Source organism: Sorex fumeus, unplaced genomic scaffold, assembly GCF_029834395.1.
Source record: "Sorex fumeus unplaced genomic scaffold, SorFum_2.1 ptg000122l, whole genome shotgun sequence".
Classification (NCBI taxonomy): domain Eukaryota; kingdom Metazoa; phylum Chordata; class Mammalia; order Eulipotyphla; family Soricidae; genus Sorex; species Sorex fumeus.
This window is the reverse complement of record NW_026606179.1, coordinates 23,564,845-23,591,034: the sequence shown is the minus strand read 5'-3', so window position 1 is coordinate 23,591,034 and position 26,190 is coordinate 23,564,845. Positions and strand designations below refer to the sequence as shown.

General features: G+C 51.3%; 1 protein-coding gene across 1 annotated transcript in view; it reads right to left on the bottom strand.

Annotated features, from left to right (window-relative positions):
• RHPN2 (rhophilin Rho GTPase binding protein 2) overlaps positions 1-26,190 on the bottom strand; it is a 70,843-nt gene that overhangs the window by 37,892 nt on the left and 6,761 nt on the right. The window contains exons 2-3 of the mRNA XM_056136217.1: positions 15,298-15,413; positions 646-774 (exon numbers count right to left, since the gene is read on the bottom strand). Of these exons, the coding sequence (XP_055992192.1) occupies positions 646-774; positions 15,298-15,413 (245 nt within the window). The remainder of the gene's footprint in view (positions 1-645; positions 775-15,297; positions 15,414-26,190) is intronic.

The following is a 26,190-nucleotide window of genomic DNA, read 5'->3' as shown; positions in this document are numbered from 1 at the left end:
GGGATCGAACTTGAGCGATAGTACAGTGGAGACAGGCTGGCCCTTCCCGTCTCTCTGCCCACTTGGGGTCCTGGCTGTCACGCCCACGGTCTGCCTTTGGATGCCATCTCAGCACATCAACAGCCTTGATCCAGAGACTCTCAAATGAATCTCAAAATGGACTAGCTCCCTACAGAGATGTCTCTGGACCCCAAACATTTACAATTTTAGAATTCCAGAAGCGCGTGGCTGCTTTTTTGGCCGCACGACCTCTCATAATATTCATAATAAGCAATAGAAAATAAATAATCGCGCATCTGCCCCTGGCAGGCAGGCTTGAATGGTGGTGGGAAAATTCGAAATACTGGTGGTGGGAAGGTATCATGGTGGTGGGATTGGTGTTGAAATACTGAATGTAATCAGTTAATGTGAATAACCTTATGAAAATAAAATTTTTAAAAATGTTAAGAAAAAGTGCTTCCATTCCAGTCTGTAGACACATCCCATGAAACCCCCATGAACTCTCACTCTGGCTCGCCCCACCCAGGAGCATTCCCCATTCTCCAGCAGGGGTTGCACTCAGTGTGGGTTTCATCTGCACGCCCTGCTCTCCCTGATGCATGTTCTGGGGTGAGGGCGTGAGCTGCAGCCACTGTGGATTCTTACTCTGTGTTCTGATAGACGCCCACGGAGATGTTGAGTCCTTCCAGCTCTTCCTTGAGCATCTGCAGGTTGGAGTTCACGTAGCTCAGTTCCAGGCGCACCTGCTCCCGGACCTTGTTGTTGGTAGCTGCTCTGTACAGAAAGGGAGAGAGAAACATTCTCAGACAAGCATCCCAACGGCCGCGGACCAGATGTCCCCCGTCCCCCATCCCCACTATCCACACAGAGAACCTGCAGACGGGAATGACACACGTGATGAGCTGTCTGGAGATGCTGGGCACCTGCCAGGGAAGGAACACGGGCCAACAACGTGCTCAGCACAAGGCCACAGACATGGGTGCAGAGGATCAGCATTGGTGACCAAAGAGACCATTCCCAGCCAGCATCAGCTACCCCAGTGTTCAATTCCTAGCACCACCAAAAAAAAAAAAAAAACCAGATGCACATAACGCCATGACCAACTGGGATTTATCCCAAGAATGCAAGGAGGTTAACTTAAGATTAGAAAACTGATTAATGGGCCAGCACGATAGTACAGTGCATCAGGGGCCTGCCTTGCATGCGCAGATCCAGGTTCAATCTCTGTCATCCCATATGATCCCCTGATCTCTACCAGCAGTGATTACAAAGTGCAGTAATGCTGAGTGCAGTCCTGGTGAGCTGGATAATCTCCAGGCACTGTAGGATATGAGTCCCTGAAGCACCACCAGGAATGATCCCCGAGTAAAGAGCCAGGAGTAAGCCCTGTCTGTGGATCAGACAGGTGTGGCCCCAACCCCAAAATAAATCAGATCACAGATCACAGATCATCCTGTTATTCGTCGATTGCCTCGAGCAGGCCCCAGTCTCCTTCATCCTAGCCCTGAGATTATATTCAAGGTTCTTTAGGAGAATGAGACCCATCATTGTTACTGGTATTTGGCATATTGGGTACACCACGGGGAGTTTGCCAGACTCTACCGTGTGGGCAGGCTACATTCGGTAGCCTGCCAGTTTGTCAAAGTAGGAATGAGATGTCATAATAAGATGTCATAATAAGGTTCCGGGAGCTGGTTTTTATAGTCTCTTATTAAATAAATAAATACATAAATAAAATGGGCAAAGATTAGAAAAAGCATTTCACTAAGGATGTATGCTTGGCAAACTAAGCCTATAAAATGATGTTCAATATCATTAATCAAGAGGCAGGAGAGATAATACAGCAGGTAGGGTACTTGCCTTGCACATGGCCAACCTGGGTTTGATTTTCAGGACCGCATTTAGTTCCCAAGCTTTGCCAGGAGCGATCCCTGAGCACAACGCCAGGAGCACAGCCGGTGTGGTGTCACCGCCCCATTCACACACACCCCCACCCCGTCCCCAAAAAGAGGAACATGCAAATTTAAAGCATCATGAGATCATCAATGCACACCTCTAACTTGGCTTTTTATAAAAAGGACAAAATAACGAGTGTGAGTGAGAGTGGAAAGCAAATAAAATGATCTGTTGTAGAATGGAGATGGTACAGCCATGCTGGGAAACAGCTGGAGAGTTCTAGAAAACAAACATTCCCAGGCTCAGGAATGGGCCACGTGCTCGGCATGCTAGAGGCCTGGCTTGAACCCCAACGCCACCTTAGAAGTGAGAGAGCACTGCTGGGTGTGACCCCAAACAAGAAACCAAAACACAAACCAGTAACTGCACTCCTAGGAATCAGGATGAGCCAGTGAAAGCATATGTCCCAAGACATGTGTGTGAACATTTAGCATAACGTTATTCACAAAAACTAAAAAGCGGTGCTTCCACAATCCAAAGCACCGCCATGTCCCTGACCTGACTCCACTGTCTCTGGATGGAATTCACCGAGATATAATCTGCTGAAAATTTGGGTATGCAGATTTTGTGACTGAAATCTCCAGGCTTTCTTGGAGCTGGGATGGGTTACTTCTCCCCCTATTCCTGGAAGCACTGGTAGTCACCCTCACAAACCAACTCCAGCAACACAATGTACGCTCTTCCACCATGTAAGTCTTAAGTTCAGAGACCCATAAAAAAATCTTGAAAGAGGGGGCTGGAGTGATAGCACAGCGGGTAGGGCGTTTGCCTTGCACGCAGCCAACATGACCGACACAGGTTCGATTCCCAGCACCCCATATGGTCCCCTGAGCACCGCCAGGAGCAATTCCTGAGTGCACGAGCCAGGAGTAACCCCTGAGCATCGCCAGGTGTGACCCAAAAAGCAAAAAAAAAAAAAAATCTTGAAAGAGAAAAAAAATAAAAAGGAATGTATCCTTAAAAAAAAAAAAAAGCGGCAACAATACCTGATACCCACAGGTCACAGGAAAGCACAGGGTAGTTTATCTGATGTTGCCACCTACAGGAAGGCCTTAGAGAGATCCCCCCAAGTTAGGAACCTCTGAATAAAGAACCACGTACTGAGCAGGAGGCTGAGCTAGACCCTGCAAGCCAAGAACCCAGCCTGCTCTGCTAAGCTCTCCTTGAGGGTGTCCTTAGAAGCATATATCTGGGATCTGGCCACCAGGAGTCAAAGAGCAGGACTGCAATCCCCCAGCCACCATCAGCCCCAGCCACCAGCCACCACCCACAGATACCACCCCTTAGCCACCATCACCACCCACTCACCATCACCCCCCAGACACCACCACCCCCAGCCACCAGACGCCACCTCCCAGCCACCATACGCCCAGCCACTGGCCACCAACCCCCAGCCACCATCACCCCCAGCCACCAGCCACCCTCAGAGAGGTTTCTGTGCAGTTATTCGGACTCCCAACAGCTCAGCCTGGTGACTAGACAGCGTCCTGTTCTGTTCTGCTATTTTGTTGGGAGTCGGGAGACAGGAGAGTGTAAGAAATTCATTTTTCAGGGCCCAGGAGAGAGCCTTGTGTCCACCAGGCAGCCCTGCACAACGGATCCCTGAACACTGCCAGGAGTGGCTAAGGCAGCCCCAGAGCACTGTCAGGGTGCCCCCCACCCCCGTCCCACTACCACTGGATCCGCCTGCGTAGTAAGGGCGAAATAGCCAGGAAGGGCTTGAGCCTTTCTTGGGAGGTCCCCCACTCACAAAGAGGAAGAAAGACACTGTCATATCGCTGTACACTGACTACACCAGAAACGAGACTCACAAACCACACTTGGCCAAGCCCGTGACACGCTCCAACACATCCCATTCCAACACATTCTGAGAGTCACAGTAATACCTAACAGCTTCTTTAACAAACAAGGATGGGTGCAGACATAGTACAGCAGGTAAGTCTGTACTATTCCCAGCACCTCACAGTACACACAACACCTCCGAACCCCACCCAGAGTGATTCCTGAATGCAGAGCCAGGTGTCAACCCTGAGCACTGCCAGGGTATGGCCCTGAAACAAAAGCACAAAGTCCAAAAAAAAACACCACCACCACCAACAACAACAACAACAAAAAAACACAATGATGTTGGGCCGGGGGTGCAGCTCCGCAAGATAGCGCTTGCCCGGCAGGTGCCAAGTTCTGAGTTGTGATCCCAGCACCAGCAGAGCAAACACACACACTGCTTCCAGCTCCAGCTCCAGCTCTGTTCCTCCAACACCACCCAGTGACTCGAGAGTTCCATCCTGACGCCAGTCCCACACAAGCAGGGTGCAGGACCTCACCCTGGGTACAGGTGGTCGGTGTGACTGACCAGGTTGGGGGTCCTACAAAACCCCTCAGATCTGATAACCCACCTGCAGGGCGAGCATGACACTTCAGTTACTTTCATTGTGGTTTTTTTTTTTTTAATTTAACCTTTCTTGTGCAGAAAGAAAATCAGTCTCAGTTTCTTAGGTCCAATGTTAAAATTGCTGAATTAAGTAGCTGTGGTTTTGTAGAAACTTGAGTATCCTAAAGAAATGCAGATGAAAATCAATTCCTTGTGCATCTATGGTTATTTATTATTTATTTTACTTTTTGCATGCGACCAATGTGGCCAACCCGGCCGACGCGAGTTTGATTCCTCCGCCCCTCTTGTAGAGCCCAGCAAGCTACAGAGAGTATCTCGCCCACACGGCAAAGCCTGGCAAGCTCCCCGTGGTGTATTAGATATGCCAAAGGCAGTAACAACAAGTCTCACGATGGAGACGTTACTGGGCAAACAGATGAACAACGGGAGGACAGTACAGTACAGTACTTTTTGAAGGGCTAGAGTGATAGCACAGCGGGTAGGGTGTTTGCCTTGCACGCGGCCAACCTGGGTTCAATTCCTCCGCCCCTCTCGAAGAGCCCGGAAAACTACCGAGAGTATCCTGCCCGCATGGCAGAGCCTGGCAAGCTCCCCGTGGCGTGTTCGATATGCCAAAAACAGTAACAAGTCTCATGATGCAGGCATTACTGGTGCCTACTCGAGCAAATCAAGGAACAACAGGAGGACAGAGCTACAATGCTACTTTTTGAGGTAAAATCATTCCCCCCCGCCGAGAACTAAGAGGGAAGGAGACAGAAACAGAGACAGAGAGAAAGACATGGAGGACTCTCCAGAGGGGAAAAGGCCAAGTACACATCCCAGGTTGAGATGAAGGTGTATCTCACGACAGAGAAGCTGCCCACGACTCAGCACAGCCTGGGAGAAGTGCCCTCATGGGCCAGGAGGGCCACGCCACCCTCCAGTGCCCCGCTGCACTTGCCAACCCGGAAACTCTTGGGGCAGCACCATAAGTGCAGGGATTTATGGAAGTTTCGCTGTGTGGGTCCACTCAATTAAATCACTGATGGACAGTGACTGAGCCCTGGCCCGAAGGCCTTTTGGAGCAGGAGCTGGTCCTAGGTCAGGCTTGGCCTTGGGGCCACCGGCCTCCCCAAGGAACACCTGCCCTTTGCCTCGCTCGCCGTATACAAGGGATGAACTCTGGGGATCCCAGGGGAACAGAGGTCCCCCACCAGGAACTAGACCCAACATTTATGTTTTATTACCCCACTGCAACCCACTGAATCGATCTCATTACAGACCATGGGTCACAACCCGCAACCTGTAAAACCTGTAGTACCATCGTTATAGAGAACAGGACTGATTCATGAGCGGATAATGACCACAAGGATGCAAGGAGAAACTCTCCCAGCCCGCGGCCCCTCTATTAGGAACAGCTTCTTCCTAGCCACTGGTCGCCTTCGGCTACTGGGAGTGAACTGTGTTCCAGGTCACATTCCCTTCCTCCTGCTGCCTGCCAGGAACCTCAGGGACAACGGGAGATCAAGGTGGGTGGCGGGGGGCGGAGGGGGGGACACCTGAATAGAATACAGAGAGCCTTGTAGCACCTACTACCTACTTCCAGCTAAATTTCTTCCCATTCCTTTCTCCTGCAAGCCTCATGCACCCCTGTTCTAATCTCATATGTCCATCAAGTATGGTAAGGTAGGACCAGTGATACCTCGACAGGCTGGAGCACAGGCTTTGCATGCAGGAGACCCCGGTTTGATTTTTGGCACCACATGGTCCCTGGAACACCCCAGCATCGAGTCAGGAGGAGCCCCATGGACACAGCTGGGTGTGTTATATTGCATCCAATTCGCTTTAGAAGAAGCTAAAAGATTTCTTACTCCCAGAGGACCAGGTCGAGCCCCCTACTTCTGCACCTGGCATCATCCTGTTCTGTGCTTTCCCTTTTCCATGTGGTCTCCACCAAGCGCAATTCATGGAAGAAGCAAAGGCAGAACAAAGGAGACTCTAGCCCAGGGGAAGGTGGAGCAGGCAGGCAGGGACTGACTGGCCCTGGGCAGCCTAGTGGCTTCAACTGCAATAAAACCATCTGGACCCCACGGGCCCCGTCAAACTCCTAGACAGCCTCCCAATACACCAACTCCTCCTTTTCCTGCCCCCGGTGAGCGAGCTGCCCCCTCAGCGGCGACGTGAGATGTCAGGATTTGCTCCAAATGAAAGAGCTGCGCTTTGGAAGGGACTTCAGGGTCAGGCCGGAAGAGGTTTGGGGCCCGAGTGTTTCCACAACACTGTACTGGCGTTTGGTACAAAGATGACTCAGAACTCAACCCGAGCCTTGGAGTTGGGTTTCTAGGACGAGTGATGCTTTTGCCCCTGACTCACTGGTGAAACGAGGTTCCCTCACGAAGATATTCCAGTTCAGGATGGTATTGTGTGTGCGTGTATATGTGTGTGCGCGCGCGCCGGCAGCCCTGTGCCAGGCTCGGAAAATGGCCGAGATATGACCCATCAAAATGAAATCAGGATCAGCTATAGTGGGTAAGGGGCCTGCCTTGTACCAAGATGATCCAGTTCAACCTCTGGCACCCTGGATGGTGCCCCAAGCACCACCAAGAGTGATCCCCAAGCACAGGGCCAGGAGTAAGCCCTGAGCACGGTGAGGAGTATCCCCCAAACAAAACACAAACCAAAAAGAACAGAATCACCAGGCCCACACTTGGAATTAAGACCAGAGCCTTAGTCAATATCAGTGCATATTGGGATCTTTTTCTACATGAAAACCAGTGATTTCTTTGTGCCTTCTTTGGAGAAAGGGGATGTTTCTCAGCTTCCCCAGGATCTGTGCATCCCTAGGATGAGGACCAGGAGGAACCAGCAGGCTTGTGCTGGGGCAGACATGCACCCTCGCTCCCTCCTCCCCACCCTCGCTTTCTCCCTCTCTCCCTTCCTCAACCCACTCTTGTTACTAGCAGAAAGGATTTATTAGCAGGACTGGTAATCAAATGGACTTGACTCATGTTGCAAGACCTGGCTTTACCATTTAAAGCTGTGTGAACCGGGGCCAGAGAGACAATACAGCAGGTAGGGTGCTTGCCTTGAACACAGCAGACCTGGGTTCTATCCTTGGCATCCCAGAGGGTTCCCTGGGCATGGCCAGGAGTGATCCCTGAATAGAGAGTCAGGAGTAATCCCTAAGCACTGTTGGGTGTGGCCCAAAACAAACCAAAAAAGCTAAGTGTGACCTAAGACAGGATTAAAAAAAAATTCTCTAAATATGTTCCTTGGGAGGATGCAAAGTGTGGCGTGAGCCCTGATGGGGGTTCAGTGCCTGGCAGGGCCTGGCATTTTTGTGCTAACTACAGTTCAAATGGAGCTGTGTGGAGAGCACTGGCTTGCACGTGTAAGGTCCGGGGTTCAGTCCTGGCACCAGGAAGATGTAAGAACAAAACAACAGAGTGAAAAGGTGTCCTCCCCCTGCCCCTGCCTCTCTCTCTGTGATCAGCCCAACATGTGTGAAAGGATGAGAAAGGCCACAGGCAGGCTCTGAGCCCTGAGCCCTCAGCCACACACGCTCTCCCTCCATTTGGAGTATTTGAGAGCCCTTGTCGCCATCTGTCATGAAAATTTCTGTCCCCAACTCACAACTTCCTTTGTCTTGGAGACACACGTGGACTTTGCATCCTGCCCCATGTATCTCCAGTGCCTGAGTATATTTCCTCCCAAGCCTTTTCGTTAAATTCTTCTTTCAGAGGCCAGAATGATAGATAGTACAGAGGGTAGGGCTTTTGCCTTGCATTCTGCCAACTGGGGTTAAATCTGAAGCATCACATATTATCGTTCCCCTAAACCCGCCAGGAGTAAGCCCTGAGTTCATAACCAGGAGCAAGCATTGGCAGGTTTGGTTAAAAAGAAAAAACAGAGGCTGGAGAGACAGCACAGCGGGTAGGGTGTTTGCCTTGCACGCGGCCGACCTGGGTTTGATTCCCAGCATCCCATATGGTCCTCCAAGCATCGCCAGGAGTGATTCCTGAGTACAAAGTCAGGAGTAACCCCTGAGCATCGGCTGGGTGTGACCCAAAAAGCAAAAAAAAAAAAAAGAAAAAACAAACTGTCCTTCCAGGAACAGGCCTGGTGAAAGGCATCATTTCCACTCATAATTAACAGATCATCATGAACAACTTTATAAAATAAAATAATAATAAATAAAATGACAAACTGGAAAGAAAAATATTCAGGTCTCAGGGCCGGAGTGATGGGATAGCCAATAGGGCATTTGACTTACACACAACTGACCTGGGTTCGATCCCCGACATCCCATATGGTCCCCCAAGCACTGCCAGGAGTAATTTCTGAGTGCAGAGCCAGAAATAACTCCTGAACATCACCGGGTGTGATTCATAAAGAAAAAAAAAAACAAACTTTTTCTTCAGTTCTCTGGGAGTGAAGAATGTGGCTCAGGGCTAGAGCACCTACCTGCTCTGCCTCTATGAGGCCTGAAGTTCAGTTCTTAGCACCATTAAAACACAAGATAAGGGGCGGGAGAGATAGTACAGCAAGTTAGTTGCTTGCCTTACATGTGGTTGACCTGGATTCAATCCTCAGCACCCCATAAGGTCCCCCGAGCACCACCAAGAGTAATTCCTGAAAAGCCAGGTATGAGCCTGCGGTGAAGGGGCAACTGCAGTCTCATGAGAAGGGGGACGGTACCGGCACATCCTTCACACCCTGCCGAGGTCACGAGTTGCTCCCTCACGAGCAGCTCTCCGGCACGGCCGTAACACCAGACACACAGAAACCAATCTCGAAATTATTTGGCTCTTTGCAGAAATCCAAAATCGTGGCCGTGTGACATTATATGATTCTCATAACCAGCTATAGAAAACAAAATATTTCACAATGCCTTTTCAGCAATTCTGATTGTTTGGGGGGAAATTCTAAACAATAATGGTGCATCTTTTGTCGAAATAATGAATGTAATCAATTTAGAGAAGAGTTAAGTAGAAATCATCTGCCTCACAGGCATTTGAAGGGGTGGGGGTGGGGGTATACTGGGGTTCTTGGTGGTGAAAAATGAGTACTGGTGAAGGGAAAGGTGTTTGATCATTGTATGACCGAGACTTAAACCTGAAAGCTTAGTAACTTTTCCCACGGTGATTCAATAAATAAATATAAAGAGAAAAAATAAATAAATAAATTTTTTTTTAAAAAAAGAGTAATTCCTGAGTGCAGAGCCGGGCCAGGAGGAAGTCCTGAGCACTGCTGACTGTGGCCCAAAAAGACAAAAAAAAAAAAAAAAAAGGAAAAAAAAGGAAGAGGGTGCTTGTTTTTTCTTCCAGGCCTGTTTTCTCTCTCAAACACACACACACACACACACACACACACACACACACACACACACACACACACTTCTGCTTTCTCCACTCTAGAGAAGCTCATGCTCTCTTGAACACATCTCTCTCTCTCTCTCTTTCTCCCTCTCTCTGTCTTTCTCCCTCTCTCTGTCTCCCTCCCTCCCTTTCTCTCTCTCTCAGTTTCTCTCAGTAAAAATTATTTTGCTTCATTAAAAAAAAATAAACAAAATTTAAAATAAGGGCCAGTGATGAGGCTCAGCGGGGAAGTTCGTGCCTTACATGCAAGAGACCTGGGGTGGGGCCCCGGCTCCCACAAAATAAATAAATAAAATTAATGAGACAAAACAAAATCCAATCAGACCTCTGGCTGCCCCTTGGAGAGAACCAGGTTGAGGCGCTGGCAGTCTGCCTTGGCCCCCAATCCCCCTCAAAGGAGATGGTTACCTGCAGACACTCCCTCTCGGCCACCCCAGTTTCAAGGCATAAGTAGCAGCACCCTTCACCCTTCTCCATGCCTCGCGCCCCATCCCTGTAAGCCCAAAGGGCTACCAATCCCTCAGCAGTGGCCAGAGGGGAAAGCTGCATCCTGCAGTCAGGTGAGGGCTGGCCCCTGGCAGATCCATGCAGCAGGGCCCGCCTGAGTCCCACTGCAGAGCCCACCTTTCCCCAGAGAAACTCCGAGCCCAGCGAGGCCACAGTCCGTCAAAAATACCTGCCCTCTAATATGAAACTAACACCTAAGGGCAGCAGAGATAAGGGCCAGGAGGATCACAACACGGTTTGGAAGCTGGCTCTATGTGCTGGGGGAAATGGAAGTTGGGATGGAGGAGGGACCACTAAGTCAATGATGGTTGGAGGGATTGCCCGGGATGGGAGATGTGTGCTGAAAGTAGACCAAGGACCAGACATGATGGCCTTTTAGTATCTGTATTGCAAACCATAACGCCCCAAATTAGAGAGAGAGAGAGTAAGACGGAGTGTACCTGCCACAGAAGAGGCAGGGGGTGTGATGGGGTTGGGGTGGCAGAAGGGACACTGGGCAAATTGGTGGTGGAAAATGTGCACTGGTGGAGGGATGGGTGCTCGATCATTGTGTGACTGAAACATAATCATGAAAGTTTGTAACTGCATCTCACGGTGATGCAATAAAATTTATTAGTACTGTAGCACTGTCTTCCCGTTGTTCACCGATTTGCTTGAGCAGGCCCAGTGACGTCTCCATTGTGAGACTTCTTGTTACTGTATTTGGCATATTGAATATGTCACGGGGAATTGCCAGGCTTTGCCGTGCGGGCGACATACTCTCAGTAGCTCGCCAGGCTCTCCAAAAAAAAAAAAAAAAAGAAAGAAAAATACCTGCTGTACCTGAGTCAAACCAGCAAGCTCAGAAAAAAGCTTGAGGGACACAGGCCTGGCTCCCCTATGCCTGGCCAACCCTGATAACCCTAACCAATGCCAAAAAAGACCCCGTACTGCCGCATCTGGTGGAGAACTTTCCAGAAAGACACCCCCTGCGCCCACTGCAACTGCTCTACCTTCACGGTAGGGGGCTATGGTTCCAAGGCCCCGGGGAACCTGAACACTGGCAGGCAGGGCGGTGGGGTCCCGATCGGGGCTGAAAGGGGCCCCGTGCTGGCAGCACCAGCCACCGGGCGGGCGGCAGAGGCTTGGCTCAGCGCCCTGTAGTTTTGGGAAACCGTTGGTGCCAGTTGAGTCAGATTAATAAATACCTTTAGGGTTTTCTCTGACAACATTCTCAGGAGAGGGGCACTTTGAACTCTCAGGTCACTACCAGAATCATTAACAGCAGCGCCCCACGCCCACCCCAACATCCCGCACCCTCCATGGGATTGACTGTGAGTCTGAGCGCTCCAGGTTCCAGAGAGGCTATTGGCTGGTCTCGTTAACAGAGAAGACAGACAAGCACACCCTGGTCCCCCTCATCAAAACTCCCAGGCCCCTGTTGGCAGGGCCCCTGACCAGTCCTCTCTTGGGGCCCTACCACCTCGCTCACATTTCCTTTCGCAGACGCCCCAGAAAAACGCCCCAGCTAACATAGCTGACTTGGTTTTTGTTTTGTTTTGGTTTCTGTTTTTGTTTTTGTTTTTGTTTTTTGCTTTTTGGGTGACACCTGACGATGCACAGGGGTTACTCCTGGCTCTGCACTCAGGAATTACTCCTGGAGGTGCTCAGGGGACCCTATGGGATGCTGGGAATCGAACCCGGGTTGGCCGCATGCAAAGCAAACGCCCTACCCGTTGTGCTCCAGCCCCATAACTGACTTGTTTACTCATGTCTTTAGGTCTCCCCACAAGAGATTCAGCTGCATCTCCTTTGAATGGCGTAAAGTCTTATCCTCTGCACCCCAAACTCTCCAGTACTTCCCAGGAGTCCAACAAATGTGCTGGTTAAAGCAAGCAGAGGCAGCCCAGCCGTGCGAGACCACTGAGAAGGCTGACCCCCTGCCTGTCACTGCACAGCTGGCCCATCACCAGAACCCACAGCTGCAAAATGCGGGGGGCAGGGGAGGGGGGCTGGCCAGCATGAACAACCAGACACTCTGCAGGCTGCCCCCAGCTAGAGATCTGTCCCCACCGACACAAACCGGGTCTACAGACCCGACAGTGGCCAGATCCAGACCTCTCCAGGAACAGCGACACTGTCACAAGGGAAAGGTCCCATCTCCCCTGTCCCTTCCGCCTCAACAAGCAGAAGTGGCCTCCAAATGCTCTGCAGCATGGACTGGAGAACTGCCTGGGTGTCACACTGAGCGCCAGGAACGGGGCCAGCACAGACGGCACCTGCACTCCTGAGGAAGGGCCAGGCCGGGTCACTGGGCAACTCTCATGGGTTTCTGCAGAACACTTTGAAAGAAAGGAAAGCAATTCCTGGGGTGGTGAGCCAGCACAGCGGGAAGGGCACTTGCCTGGCAAGTGACTGACCCAGAATCGATCAGCAGCAGCACCCCCAATGGTCCCCCAATGGTCCCCCCAAGCACCCCCAGGAGTAATTCCTGAGCACAGAGCCAGGAGTAAGCCTTGAGCATCACCGGATGTGGCCCCAAAACAATAACCAAGAAAAAAAAAGCCATTCCTCCACCGGATAAAAGAACGCTCAAAGACATTGAGTGAGGTGCAGGAATAGTCTGTGGGCTCAAGTTCACGTTCACGCTCTGTATGCCAGAGGCGCGATCAATTCCCAAGCACGGCACTGGGGCTGGTCCCCGAGCACCAGCAAGTGGGGCCCAAAATTTACAAAACAAAACCACTATGGGGGACTAGAGAGACAGTGCAGCAGGTGAGACGCTTGCCTTGCATGGGACCGACCCAGGTTCAATCCCCACCTGGCTCCCGAGCACCTCCAGGAGAGAAGCTCTGAACATAACCAGGTGCAAACCCCAAACCAAAGTAAGACAAACTCCAGGGAGTGAGGACTGAGGGGTTGCATCCACGCCCCCAGCCCAGGTTTGGCTTCCAAAAGCTGATTCTTTTTCTCTGTCCTTCTTGGAGAAGGGTGTGTGGTGGAATCTGTCCATATGCAAAGTGCATGTTCAAACCCTTTCTACACATGCGTGGGCCATGCTGCCCTGACTTACTACCCCAGGAATGTCTCCTAAGAGGCATCCCCAGCTTGATGACCCCCAAAGCTCATTCTGTCATGACTGTCACGTAGCTTGGGCTCGTCCCTTACACACATCTGTGACCCCCAGAGAACCCCCGGGGCTCTCTGACAAACATCGGGATTGTGTATTTACTCTTCCAACGGCCTCCTGAGTAGACTGAGGAGGACTGCCTAGGGCCATCAAGAGCAAAGTCTGCCCTCAACCCCTGGCAACAGTCACTGCCCACATCCTGCCAAGTTTCTGGGTTCCAGTTCCCATGAGCACTCACTCTCCACCGCTCTTTTGTTTTTTTAATGTAGGAGTACTGCTATTTATTCAGCCATTGATTAAGTTGATTGAATAAACTCCACAATAACTTTTTTTAATTATCATTCAGAAAGTTAATTTAATTTTATTTTTTAATTAATTTATTTATTTTTGCATCACACCCAGCGATGCTCAGGGGTTACTCCTGGCTCTGCACTCAGGAATTACTGCTGGCGGTGCTCAGGAGACCATATGTGACGCTGGGAATCGAACCCGGGTTGGCCACGTGCAAGCCAAACGCCCTACCCGCTGTGCTATCATTCCAGCCCCCATTATTATTTTAATCACCGTGAGATACCGTTACAAAGTTTTCCTGTTTGAGTTTCAGTCATACAATGATCGATCACCTGACCCTCCACCAGTGCACCTCTTCCACCACCAAATACCCCAGTCTCCTCCCCCAGCCCACCCCTCCCCCTGCCTCTATGGCAGAAAATCTCCCCCAAACCCTCTTTTGTATTGCTTGCTATGAACAGCATAAGAGTGGCTGCGTGCTCCTGGAACTCCAAAATTCCAGATAATTAGGGTCTGGAGAAATCTCATATCCACCGCTCTTTCTTGGGTGCCTCCTGGGCCTCACTTACCCGGGCTGCCTCAACCCTGGTCCCCGCCTCAACCACCCAGAGCAGAAGACAGCCTGGGGCCGGCCAGAGTCCACCTCCGTGTACAGGAAGGAGGCTGCACTGTGTGTAAACAGGAGGGAGCGGCCCCCGCTGGCGCCGAGGCTGCCCCGAATGCCAGGAAGGCAGGCTTCACTGCGCGCTCTCTCCACCGGATCCGCGACAAGGTTAAAAACCACCAGAGCATAATAATGAGGGCAGCCCCTCTCATTAGGGACGCACGCAGGCAGCAGAAATGTCCATTTCCTCCTGTCCAACCCTCACTTCTTTTCTGCCTCTGGCCCACATTTACCGAACAAGCAATTCTAGAACAGGCTGGGCTGGGCAGAAAACAGCCCTGTGGAAAGCCAAGAAAACAAAAAACAGATGCGAGAACTGGATGAAACAAAACGGAACTAGACTCCCAATGGGGACCACCACCCCCAAAGACACTGGACAACCCGGGTAGCAACTTGTCTTTATAGAGTCAAGTAGACCAGAACAATAGTACAGTGGGTATTGAGGCTCGAGTGATAGCACAGCAGGTAGGGTGTTTGCCTCGCACGCAGCCGACCCGGGTTCAAATCCCAGCATCCCATATGGTCCCCTGAGCACCGCCAGGAGTCATTCCTGAGTGCAAAGCCAGGAGTAACCCCTGAGCACCGACAGGTGTGACCCAAAAAGCAAGCAAACAAACAAACAAACAAAAAATACAGCGGGTAAGGCACTTGCCCTGCACATAGCCGACCTGGGTTCAATCTCCAGCAACCCATACAGACCCCTGAGCACCTGCAAGAGTAACTCCTGAGTGCAAAGCCAAGAGTAACACCTGGGTATCACAGGGTATGGCTCAACACCCCACTCCCTGAAAAAAATAAAATAAAATCAAGTTCGGAGAGGGTAGAGGACCAAAGATGTGGCATCAGAGTGGAAGCATAAGCCCAGCATGGCCACCCCCAAGTTCTGGGCAAGAAAGATCCTCAGAAATGAGGAAGAATCCCACAGGCATTGTGAAGAGCTGGCCAGGAAGCAAGGCCGGCCAAAGAGTTGAGGGGAGAGAAGGCTGGGACACAAGAGTCAGTGAGGGCAGCAAGCACCTACTTCAGGAGGTTTTCTGCGCCTGTTCTCATCCGTACAGCTTTCAGGATCTGCTGGTTCAAGGCGGCTCTCTGATTCTGCAGTTTGCTCCGACCAGTTTGTGCAAGAGGATTGCAACCCTAAGGGAAAACGAGAGAGGCCCCATCGGTAAGTACAGATGCCCCATGCAATGCAACAAACTATCTTAAAAGCTGTTTTTTTCTGAACATAAAAGTAATCACCAACATGGAAAATATGGGTAACAATCAAAAGGATATATATATATTTTTTTTTTTTAAGGGGGCTGAGGGCTGGAGCGATAGTACAGAGAGTAGGGCACTTGCCTTGTGTGCAGCTGACCTGGGTTCAATCCCCAGCATCCCATATGGTCTCCTAAGCACTCAGGAGTAATTCCTAAGTGCAGATCCAGGAGTAACCCTGAACATCACCAGGTATGGCCCCCAAACAAAAGAAAACGAAAAGTTGGGCCGGAGAAAGAGAACACAATAGCTGGGATACACACTTTGCATGTGGGAGATCTGGGTTCAATTCCAGCCACTAACCGGTCCCCCTAAGCACTGAGTCAGGAATATCCCAATCAGTTACTGGGGGCTGCCTTCTTTCTCGACACACTATTTCATACGCGTGCTGGTATTTTTCACATCAGCGGCTATGTCAGGAGTCCACAGACCCCCCCTCCCCCACCCCGTATTTGGAGACCCCTGAGATTCTCAGGGCTCAGGGTTCACCCACCTGCTGACCACTCAGGTGACTGACAGCAATTTGGAAAGTGTCCATGAGCGGGTCATAGGGGAGAGAAGGCATATGCGGCTTCCTTTGCTTCTCCCTATCATGAAAGCACATTCTTCCCCCAGCAAGAACAAAAAATATGCAACATCAGGGACAGGGGATGTGCCTGCTGGGGCCAGCCAGCCCATGAAAACAAGCATCCCTGAGACTTCACAGGCAACAGGTCACGAAGGCACCTCGTGATCTGCAATCTGTCTTGAGCACAATGAGTCAAGCTTATCACCGGGTAGGCTAAGGGAGCACTTCATTTCTGTCTTTTCAGGGGTTTTTTTTGTTTGTTTTTGGTTTTGGGTTTTTTTGGTTTTTTTTTTTTTTTTTTTTTGCTTTTTGGGTCACACCCGGTGATGCACAGGGATACCTTCTGGATCCACACTCAGGAATTACTCCTGGCATTGCTTGGGGGACCATATAGGATGCCGGGGATTGAACCTGGGTTGGCCGCGTGCAAAGCTACACTATCACTCCAGCCCCATCTTTTCAGTTTTTGACAATACCTCATGTGCTGGTTGGACCATCCGGGGCTGGGGACTGAACTGGGGCTCTGGCAATAAAAAGCATGTGCTCCCACCTGCAGAGCCACCACTCTGCCCCTGTGAGGGCCAGGCTCCTGACACCAGGTAAGGGACCAATCCTGCCAGCAGGCCCCTTCTAAGGGGAAGCAGCCTTGGGCCTGCTGAGTCAACCCTTTTTCTACTGCAGCCTATCCAGCTTATCATGTTTTCTTTTGATATCCTATCACAACTATCTCCTTTATTACAAAATGGACCTCAAAAACCATGATTTTATTGATTATCTAATAACTGTCATTTTTAGAGCTTATCACTTCCTTATAGCTGCTTATATGTAAACTGTTTCTAAGCATCAGCTATTACATAAAACAGATATACATACTGGATAGAGTCTAATTCCTTGATGCATATTTTTAACTATGGATCTTCATAACCCGGGGTTTTAATGTGAGGCATATCTGTTAGGGCTGCATTATGGGACCAGTGGTGGGAAATTCTAAGCTCTTCAAGGGCTGATCCCTACTCCCTATAGTCCCCTGGGGGAAAATTTTTAAAAAATAAAATAAATAAATAAAAAAAAGACACTCTACTGCTGTCCCCCATGAACTCCAGCTTTTCACAACGGCAAATCTACTTTCTGCCTGAAGAGACAGATTTGTTTCCTCTGTCACCCTGGACATTTGCTATAAACAGGCACTGTAGCATTGTCCTCCCATTATTCATCGATTTGCTCGAACGGGCCCAGTAACGTCTTCATCGTGAGACTTGTTGTTACTGTGTCTGGCATATCGAATACGTCACAGGTAGCTTGCCAGTCTTTGCCGTGAGGGCGAGATACTCTCGGTAGCTTGCTGGGCTCTCCGAGAGGGGCGGAGGAATCGAACGCGGCCTAGCCGGGCCGCTATAAACGGGATCGTGCAAAATATGTTGTGTCACAGCCTGCCATCAGCATGGCTTCCAGTTCCCTTCATGCTGTAAGCATGTGCCACCAATGCCTTTCTTTATGTCCTGGGCCAATCTCCCACCACACAGATGTTTTATTCAGACCTCTCCTCCCTTTCTGGCTGCTCTGAGCAAGGCGTGCTGCTCGCGTGTTGCTGTGTGGATGCATGCTTCACACCTCGCTTCACAGACCAGGAACAGGACAGTGTAGGCTCTGCCTAACCCCAGGGAAAACTGACACAGGGCCCCACAGGACTCGTCTCTTGTACATTTCCGTCACGATGCATGTAAGATGCTCCCATTTAGCCGTATCATCACCAAGCCTTTGACGTCTCTCTTTTGACTGCCCCAGTCTGGCACGTGTGCGTGCAAAGTCACTGTCCTTCTGAATTGCATTTCCTGTTGGTTAATGTCATTGTTCATCTTTCATGTGAGTTTACTGCCCCTTGGGAGGAAAGAATCAGATTCTTTACTGATTTTACGATGTTCCTTCGATTTTCTTTATTGTTGAGTTGAAAATGTTACCTGCCCACACGGCAGAGTCTGGCAAACTCCCTGTGGCGTACCCACTATGCCAAATACCAGTAACAACGATGGGTCTCATTCTCCTAATCCTGAAATAGCCTTGAATATGGCATTTTTTCAAATCTCAGGTGCTAGGATGAATAGACGTTACTGGGGCCTGCTCGAGGCAATCGACGAACAACAGTATGATCGTGATCGTGAGTTGAAAATATTATTATTTTTATTTTTGAAACCCACGAGGGGTGTTCAGAGACTACTCCCACCAGTGCTCTGGGCATCAGAGGGTGCTGGGGATTGACCCTGGGCCTCCTGCATGCAAAGCCCAAGCTCCAACTGCTTGAGCTCTTGAAAAGTATTATTTTTAAACCTTTGTCAAAGTACCTCATCCTTCCCATGTGCATTTGAGTGAAGGCAGACCTTTTTTTTGAGCTTGGAAGTATTCTTTTCGATCTCTTTCTGTGAACTATCCGTGTTCCCTGTCCGTTGAGGTACTTGAAGTGTGTCTATACACACCTTCTACATGCTCGGCTCCAGCTTGGGGCCTGGCACCCACAGCCCCCTGCTTCACCATGTAGACCCCTAGGCGGCCCCAAGCACTGCCAGGGTGGCTCAGAGGGTCCTTGGTGCCAAAAATGGAAAAAGGGAAAAGTTAGACTGGATGAGAGTTTTCACTGCAACCAGTCGTGTTCCCCAACCCTGGCAGGTGATCTTGGGGCTCCAATCTGTTTGGAATTTTTTTTTATTTTATAAAGTAGTTCACAACATTTGATTACATTTGATATTCGAATACCAATCCCACCACCATTACACCTTCCCACCACCATATTTCGGGTGTTTCCATCCCAAACCCTAATCCCTGTCCCAAAGCAGAACCGAAATAATATACTATTTCCCTCTTGGGCTGGAGCGATAGCACAGCGGGTAGGGCATTCGCCTTACAAGGGGCCAATATGGCCGATCCGAGTTCGATTCCTCCGCCCCTCTCGGAGAGTCCGGCAAGCTACCGAGAGTATTCGATATGCCAGACACAGTAACAACAAAGTCTCCAATGGAGACGTTACTGGGCCCGCTCGAGCAAATCAACGATCAACGGGAGGGCCTTTACCTTTACCTTTACCTTCCCTCTAAGGTTGGTTGCCTCCTACTTTGAATCCCATCACATGTGGTGCCATACTCTTGGACTATGGGTAGGGTGCGTTCAATGAAATGCTGTGACCACAAGGTCCAAGGAAAGGTTCACTCGTGGGTGAGGCTGGGCCTGAGCATGTGGAGAGTGGCCTGGAGCATGGCAGTGGTTGAGTTCTGGAGGTTTCCGGCTGCTTGGGGCTGGCTCCTTGGGGTGGAGAGGGGTCTCACACCTGCCCACCTCTGGGGCGCCTCGAGTGAAACAGCCTGGCACAGAGTCCAGCAGCAGGGTTATGGCGAGCGTCATGTTGCTCCCTTAAGGAGAGAAGGATGTGTGATCTGGATGGTGGCCGATGACGAGATTATCTGGCGCCAGCCAAGGGTGGCTTATGGGCGTGACTGCTGAGTGGCTGGAGACGGGGGAACACGTGTTTGGAATCTTTATGTTCTGCCCATTCAGGGGTGCAGAGTTGCCACCCCCAGAACAGCTGGTGAGCTGGAATCCTGAGGCCCTGCCCATCCACACCACACCCAGGCCTCGACCCAGGGAGAGGGAGCAGCTTAGCAACAGAGCCCAACCTTCTCCGGCAGTGGCCTATCGGTGGCCTGTCGACTCTCGGGCCAGAAACAGTTACCTTTCTCCTTCCTTCCAGAAAGGTCTCATTATCACAGCCCAGACAGTCACCACCCTTGCCCCTTCCCCCACCCCAGTTACAGCTGCAAAGGTCCTAACAGTGCCATGAAAGTCCCTGGCCTGACAATCACAAAATAGCAAGATACCCAAGAGAATGCTCTCATTTTCTGTTTTATTGTGTTTGAGGGTGATGCTCTGGGCTCGCTCCTGGCTCTGCGCTCAGGGATCATGCCTGACTGTTTTGGGGATGCTGGGGATCAAAGCTGGGTTGGCTGCGTGCAAGGCAAATGCCCTGCTCGCTGACTATTGCTTCAGTCCCAGAATGTTATATTTAACTGATTTGCTTGTTTTGTTCTGGGCCACATGCAGGGGTAACTCCCAGCAGTTACCAGTGGACCCTCTGGTGATTAAGGGGTAGAAGCTAAGGTTTGCCCCAAGCAACATTCTTCCAGCTCATTCTGTATCCAGCCCCTGGCTCACTTTTAACAGGCCCAAATACTTGCTTTCCCACTTCGTACAGTTACAGGGATGGTTCACTCCAATTTGGTTCATGGCCCACAAAGCAGGGTCCTTTTTATTTTTTTCTTTCAGAAAAGCAAAGCACCCAATTTTCTTGGGCACTCCCAGAGCTGAGATAAGCGGCCATTCCAGCCAACCTGGGCTGCTGCGTACTAACCAGCCCCCAGCTGTGGCGTCCAGTTTCTGAGATAAAAGACACAGGAATGCTCGGGATTAGACATGACTGAGTAACTGGACCCCAAACTACATTACTTCTTACTGACAGGTAGGAATGCCGAGCCCGGCTGCAAACGCCAGAAATACCCACAGGGCGATCTGGAAAATTCCCTGAGCGCTGAGTCTGGACAAGACTGTCAGGAAGACTCCTGACCTGGCCAGAGGCTGTGAGCAAGGCCACTGACCCAAGCCGGGATTCCCTGCATGGGGACCTTCTTCTTCCCCATGCCTTAGTCCTGGGCTGGCTTATGACAGAAAGCAGCACAACTCCAGAACTGCAGGTGGGTTTGGTGGGGGAGGGGATCAGGGGAGCTGGGAGGAGGACAGTGAACTGACCCAGCATCAAGGACCACTGTCCACATGTCTGACGCAGAATCTGTCTGTCTGGGCATGCGCCAAAGCATGGAAGGATGCTCAAATGGCCCCCACCCCAAGAAACATGCCCAGCTCTTACCTCCAGCTTCTGGAAGTGAACACACTATTGCATAATGTGGTAGGCAGTGTTTCGTGGCTTGGAACATGCCAATTTGTTGTTGCTGGTTTTTTCAAGGGTAAGGGAGGAGTGAACCTTCCTAGCGATGCTGGAGGCCTCCGGGGCCACTCGTGGAGGTTCTGGGGTCAGAGGGAACACGTGAAGACGGGGGATCGAAGCCGGCCCCTACGCATGCTAGATACACTCCAGCCCTCAGTGCTATCTCCTAGGCCCAGCACAGCCATGCTCTCTCCCCAGTGTTCCATGATTCAGAGCACAACGTGTCAGGTCATACCAAAGGGGAACACGACTTCCAGAGAGCGAGAGAAACCCACTGCTCATGAGCTCCGTCGGCACCTCCCACGTGTTGGACAGATGACGCAAAACCCCACCGGCCTCGAGGGTCCCAAATTGAGGCTAAGTGAGCTTTGTTCCCTGAAGGGTGGGAGCAAGCCCAGGTCTCTGTCCCCACTATAAAGTGAGCTATGAAACAGCCAGAGGGCAATGCAGCATGAGTGCGTGCATGTGTGCGTGCATGAGCGCGTGCATGTGTGCGTATGTGTGTCTGTGTGTGTGTGCCTGTATGTGCACATGTGCGTATCTGCGTGTGTGCATGCATGTGCATGTGTGTGGACACACACGTGTTGTGTCTCTGTATTTGCGCATGTGCGTGTGTCTCTGTGTGTGCATGTGTGTGTGTGTGTGTGAGACTGACCACCTGCCCACCCTATCACAGGCCTTCTCCACAGTCTTCGAGTCCCAGTGGCCAGCATCCCACTGCCCCCACCCCACCCCAACCTTGTGGCACAGAGTTAGGTATGGCCAGTCACACTCTGTTCCACGTTCCTGCCAAGGAAAAGGCCTCCTGACCCACTGGGAAATCAAAGGCGGTGCTCCTGAGGCTGATTCGGGAGTGACCCCCTGATCAGCAAAGGCTTCCTTTCACCCCGCCTGCCTTGACTACCTGGGAGTCTCCCTGGAAATGAAGCTAGCCCAGGGGGCAGCAGAGCAGGAAAACAGTCGGGGGGAGGGGGGGGATGCAGCGCTGTGCTCGCGACTCAGCCAGGCCCGAGTCCTTCCTCCACTGCTGGGTCCCGGAGCCGGGCATCGCCCCTTCTGTGCTTGCTGTGGTACCAGGGATAGACCCTGGACCTCACGCATGACATCCACCACTGCCTGATACACATCCCCAGCCCCTAAGCTGCCACTTCTTTGGTGTGTGTGTGTGTGTGTTGTGTGTGTGTGTGTGTGTGTGTGTGTGTGTGTGTGTTGGAGGGGAGGAGGAGGAGGAGGCGGGGGATCTCCCAAGTGGCTCCCAGGGGGCCCCAGAGTCCTTGTGGCAATTCTCAGCCAACCTCAATGGCAGATTGATGTGAGGGTTGAACATCCCCCGTAGTGCTGGGGACCACCTGGGTGTCACCCCGGGTTCCTGGGAGCACCTAGGGCTGCCCCTACCCACGCTAGGCCCACATGATGCTGGAGATCAAGCTGGGGTCAGGCACATACAAGACGTGTCCTCTGCAAGGCCCCTGTCCTATCTCTCAGCACTGGCCCCTCACAGCCACTTTATATTGTTATCCGAGTGGGAGGAGGCAGGACTGGGCGCTGCCCAATGGCACTCAGGGGCTACTCCCCACTCTATGCTCAGGAGTGACCTTGGTGGGTACTTGGTGAACCATCCATGGTGCCAGGGATTCAAACCGGGTTCACTGTACATAAGGCAAGTGTTTGACTCCTGTCCAATTCTGTTTGGTTATTTTGGTTTCTTTTGTTGTGGGGTCACACCCTGCCATGCTCAGGGGGTTACTCTTGGCTCTGCACTCAGGAATCACTCCTGGCAGTAGTTACTCTAGAATTACTCCTGGAGACCATCTGGGATAACGGGGATGAAACCCGGGTGGGTCACGTGCAAGGCACATTAACGCTCTACCTGCTGTACCATCACTCCGAACCCTATGCCACGTTCTAAATGGTGGTATATTTATATAGAGCCCTTTGTATATAAATATGAAGATCTTGGTTTTGGTTTGGTTTTGTTGGCTTCAATTATTTTGGGAAACCTGTAGTAAAGATGACCATTTAAAAAAAAAAAAAAAAGCTGGGGCTGAAGCGATAGTACAGCGTGTAGGGCATTTGCCCTGCATGCAGCCAAACCGGGTTCGATTTCCAGCATCCCATATGGTCCCCTGAGCACCGTCAGAGCAATTCCTGAGTGCAAAGCCAGGAGTAACCCCTGAGCATCGCCGGGTGTGACCCAAAAAGCAAAAACTAAAAAAAAATTTAAATAAATAAATAAATAAATAAAAAAACCCAAAACCCCCCTAGAGCCAAGAATCCCTCAGGAACGGGCCCCAGCAGGTGGGGTCCTTGTCCCTGGCTCTCCCGGTGAGTCTCTCTCTGCATGTAGCAGGCTGGCACTTTGGTTGAACCCAAGTTCCTTTCTCTTTGGCTTCCTTCCTTTTCTGATCGTTTTCCTTCACCCATTTCAGGAAGCTGTCTCGACTCTTAGAGCGTTTAATATGCTCAATACAAACATTAATTCTCTTGGCAAGATGCTTGCCCTTGACTTGTCTGTTTACAATAATGCCAACAGCATGCTGGGTAACTCTGCAGACTCTCCCGGTTTTGCCATGGGAATGTTTGTGGGCATTCCTTTCTGGACAGGTGCCCATTCCCTTTATGCCTGTGGTATCACCTTCCTTGGGGATCCACATGTACGTGGCCAAAGGAACACCTCCACATGTTCTAAAAGGCCTCAAGAACAGGGAGGGGGTGCCCTCCTCATTTATGGTGATTTACTGGAAGATGGTGGTTCCGGACCAAAGAGTTTAAGTGCCCTGCTGAATGAATATCCATGAAACCACAGCCCCAATCAAAACATAGGACACTGGGCTGGAGCGATAGCACAGCAGGTAGGGCATTTGCCTTGCACATGGCCAACCAGGGTTCAATCCCTGGCATCCCATATGGTCCCCCAAGCACCGCCAGGAGTAATTCCTGAGTGCATGAGCCAGGAGTAACCCCTGCGTATGGCCGGGTGTGACCCAAAAAGAAAAAAAAAACACAGAACACTTCCCCATCACCACCCCCCAAACCCTTTGGTTTCTGTTCTACACCATTGCCTGTTCTAGAACTTCATATAAACAGAATCCTATTGTGTATATTCTTTGATGCCTGCCTTATTTCCTAGATATTCCGCTTTGTTTTGTGTTATTTGGGGGTCACACCTAGCAGTTCTCAGGCACTATTCTCAGCTTCCTCCTTGAAGGTCACGCCCACTGGTGCTTGGGGGACCACACAGTGCCAAGGACCAAACCATTTCACACATGCAAGACAAGTGCTCTGCCACTGAACCACATCCCTGGCCCAGCGGTCCTCCTTTTTGCAGTCAAGTAGAATTCCATACTAGGAACATACCAGGGTTGCCTGCCTGATGTGTTCCGCACTAAATTTCAGGCACTTGCAACTAACAAAGTCCTAATAATAATTTCACTTCGAGTGAAAACCTACCTGAGGGGCCAGAGATACCATACAGTGAGTAGGGGCGCTTGCCTTACAAGCAGCCAAACTGGGTTTGATCCCCAGCACCCCATAAGGTCCCCGAGACCAGTTAGGAATGGTTCCTGAGTGCAGGGCCAGGAATAAACCCTGAGCATAGCAGGCAGGCAGGCAGGTAGGTAGGTAGGCAGGAAGGAAGGGAGGGGGGAGTGGGAAGGGAGGGAGGGGGAGGGAGGGAGGGAGGGAGGGAGGGGGAGGGAGAGGGAGGGATGGAGGGAGGGAGGCGGGTGGGGGTGGGAGAAAGGGAGGGAGGGAAAGAAGGGGAGGGGAGGGGAGGGGAGGGGAGGGGAGGGGAGGGGAGGGGAGGAGAGGAGAGGAGAGGAGAGGAGAGGAGAGGAGAGGAGAGGAGAGGAGAGGAGAGGAGAGGAGAGGAAAGTGGAGGAAAAGGGAGGAAAGATAGGAGGGGAAGGGAAAGAAGGGAGGGGAGGGCGGGGGGGGGGGGGGAGGGGAGGGAGAGGAGAAGACTCCAACATACAGGGTGCAGCCAGACTGTTCTCAGCTCAGAAACAACTCTTTAAGAGCAGGAGGACAATAGCACAGCGGGTGGGGTGTTTGCCTTTCATGCAGCAGACCTGGGTTTGATTCCCAGCATCCCATATGGTCCCCTGAGCACTGCTCGGAGTGATTCCTGAATGCAGAGTCAGGAGTAACCCCTGTGCATCACCAGTTGTGATCCAAAATAAATAAATAAAAAATAAAAATAAAAAGAGCAGGAGCCAGGTAAACCCCAGACAACCAGATGGCCTTAACATGGAGGACAGGACGATCCTACATCTTTTTCCTGCAGGTGCTGGGAAGGTAGAAAGGCTGGGATTCCCCCCTCCCCCACTCCCAGGGATGGGACGGGGTGCTACAGCAGTCCTTCCTCCCAGGCTGGGCCCCGCTTGGGCGCCCAACTCCCCTGCACCCAGAACCAGCGGGGCCCTGCTCCCACAGAGCTGCAGAGCAAGGCCACACCCAGAGCCAAGTCTCCCAGGTCGGGAGACGGAGTGCAGGGCTGGTTGGTTTGGGTGTGAGGTCCCAAGCCGGAGCCCTCACGGGGTCACAGGCAAACAGAGTCTTCTTGCTGCTTCTGTGGCAGAGGTATTTTCCCTGCCTTTCTCACCCCTTCCTAGTTATGCAATCCCTCACTCAACCACCAGACACTGGAAAACAGAGCTGTTTGTTTAGGAGGTAGGCAGGAGCTGTCAAGCATAACGCACAGAAATAGCATGCACTATACACAATCATCCGATGTATTTGGCCCAGGCTGTGCAGGAGACTCCGGGTGGGTGGGGCGGGTGCACCGCAGCCCGAAAGAATGAAAACATGTGTTGGACTCTTGCAAATCCCTCTCCTGTCCTCCCAGAGTCTTGACCAAGCGTGGGACCTCCAGCCCCCGCCCCATCAGGGGCCTCCATCTAGCTCACACTTTGGGGTGGGGTGTGTGAGGGGTTACTCACAGTATGAGCTGACACTCAGCTATCACCTTTAACTGCAAGCTCTCTGCAATCGGCTCCACCAATCTCTGTAAACTCCCCCGCATGATAGTAATTTCCGACGTGCCAACTGCATACCAAAACTTTCGTCACCACCACTGTTTTCACGAAGCCAATGGCACACAACTA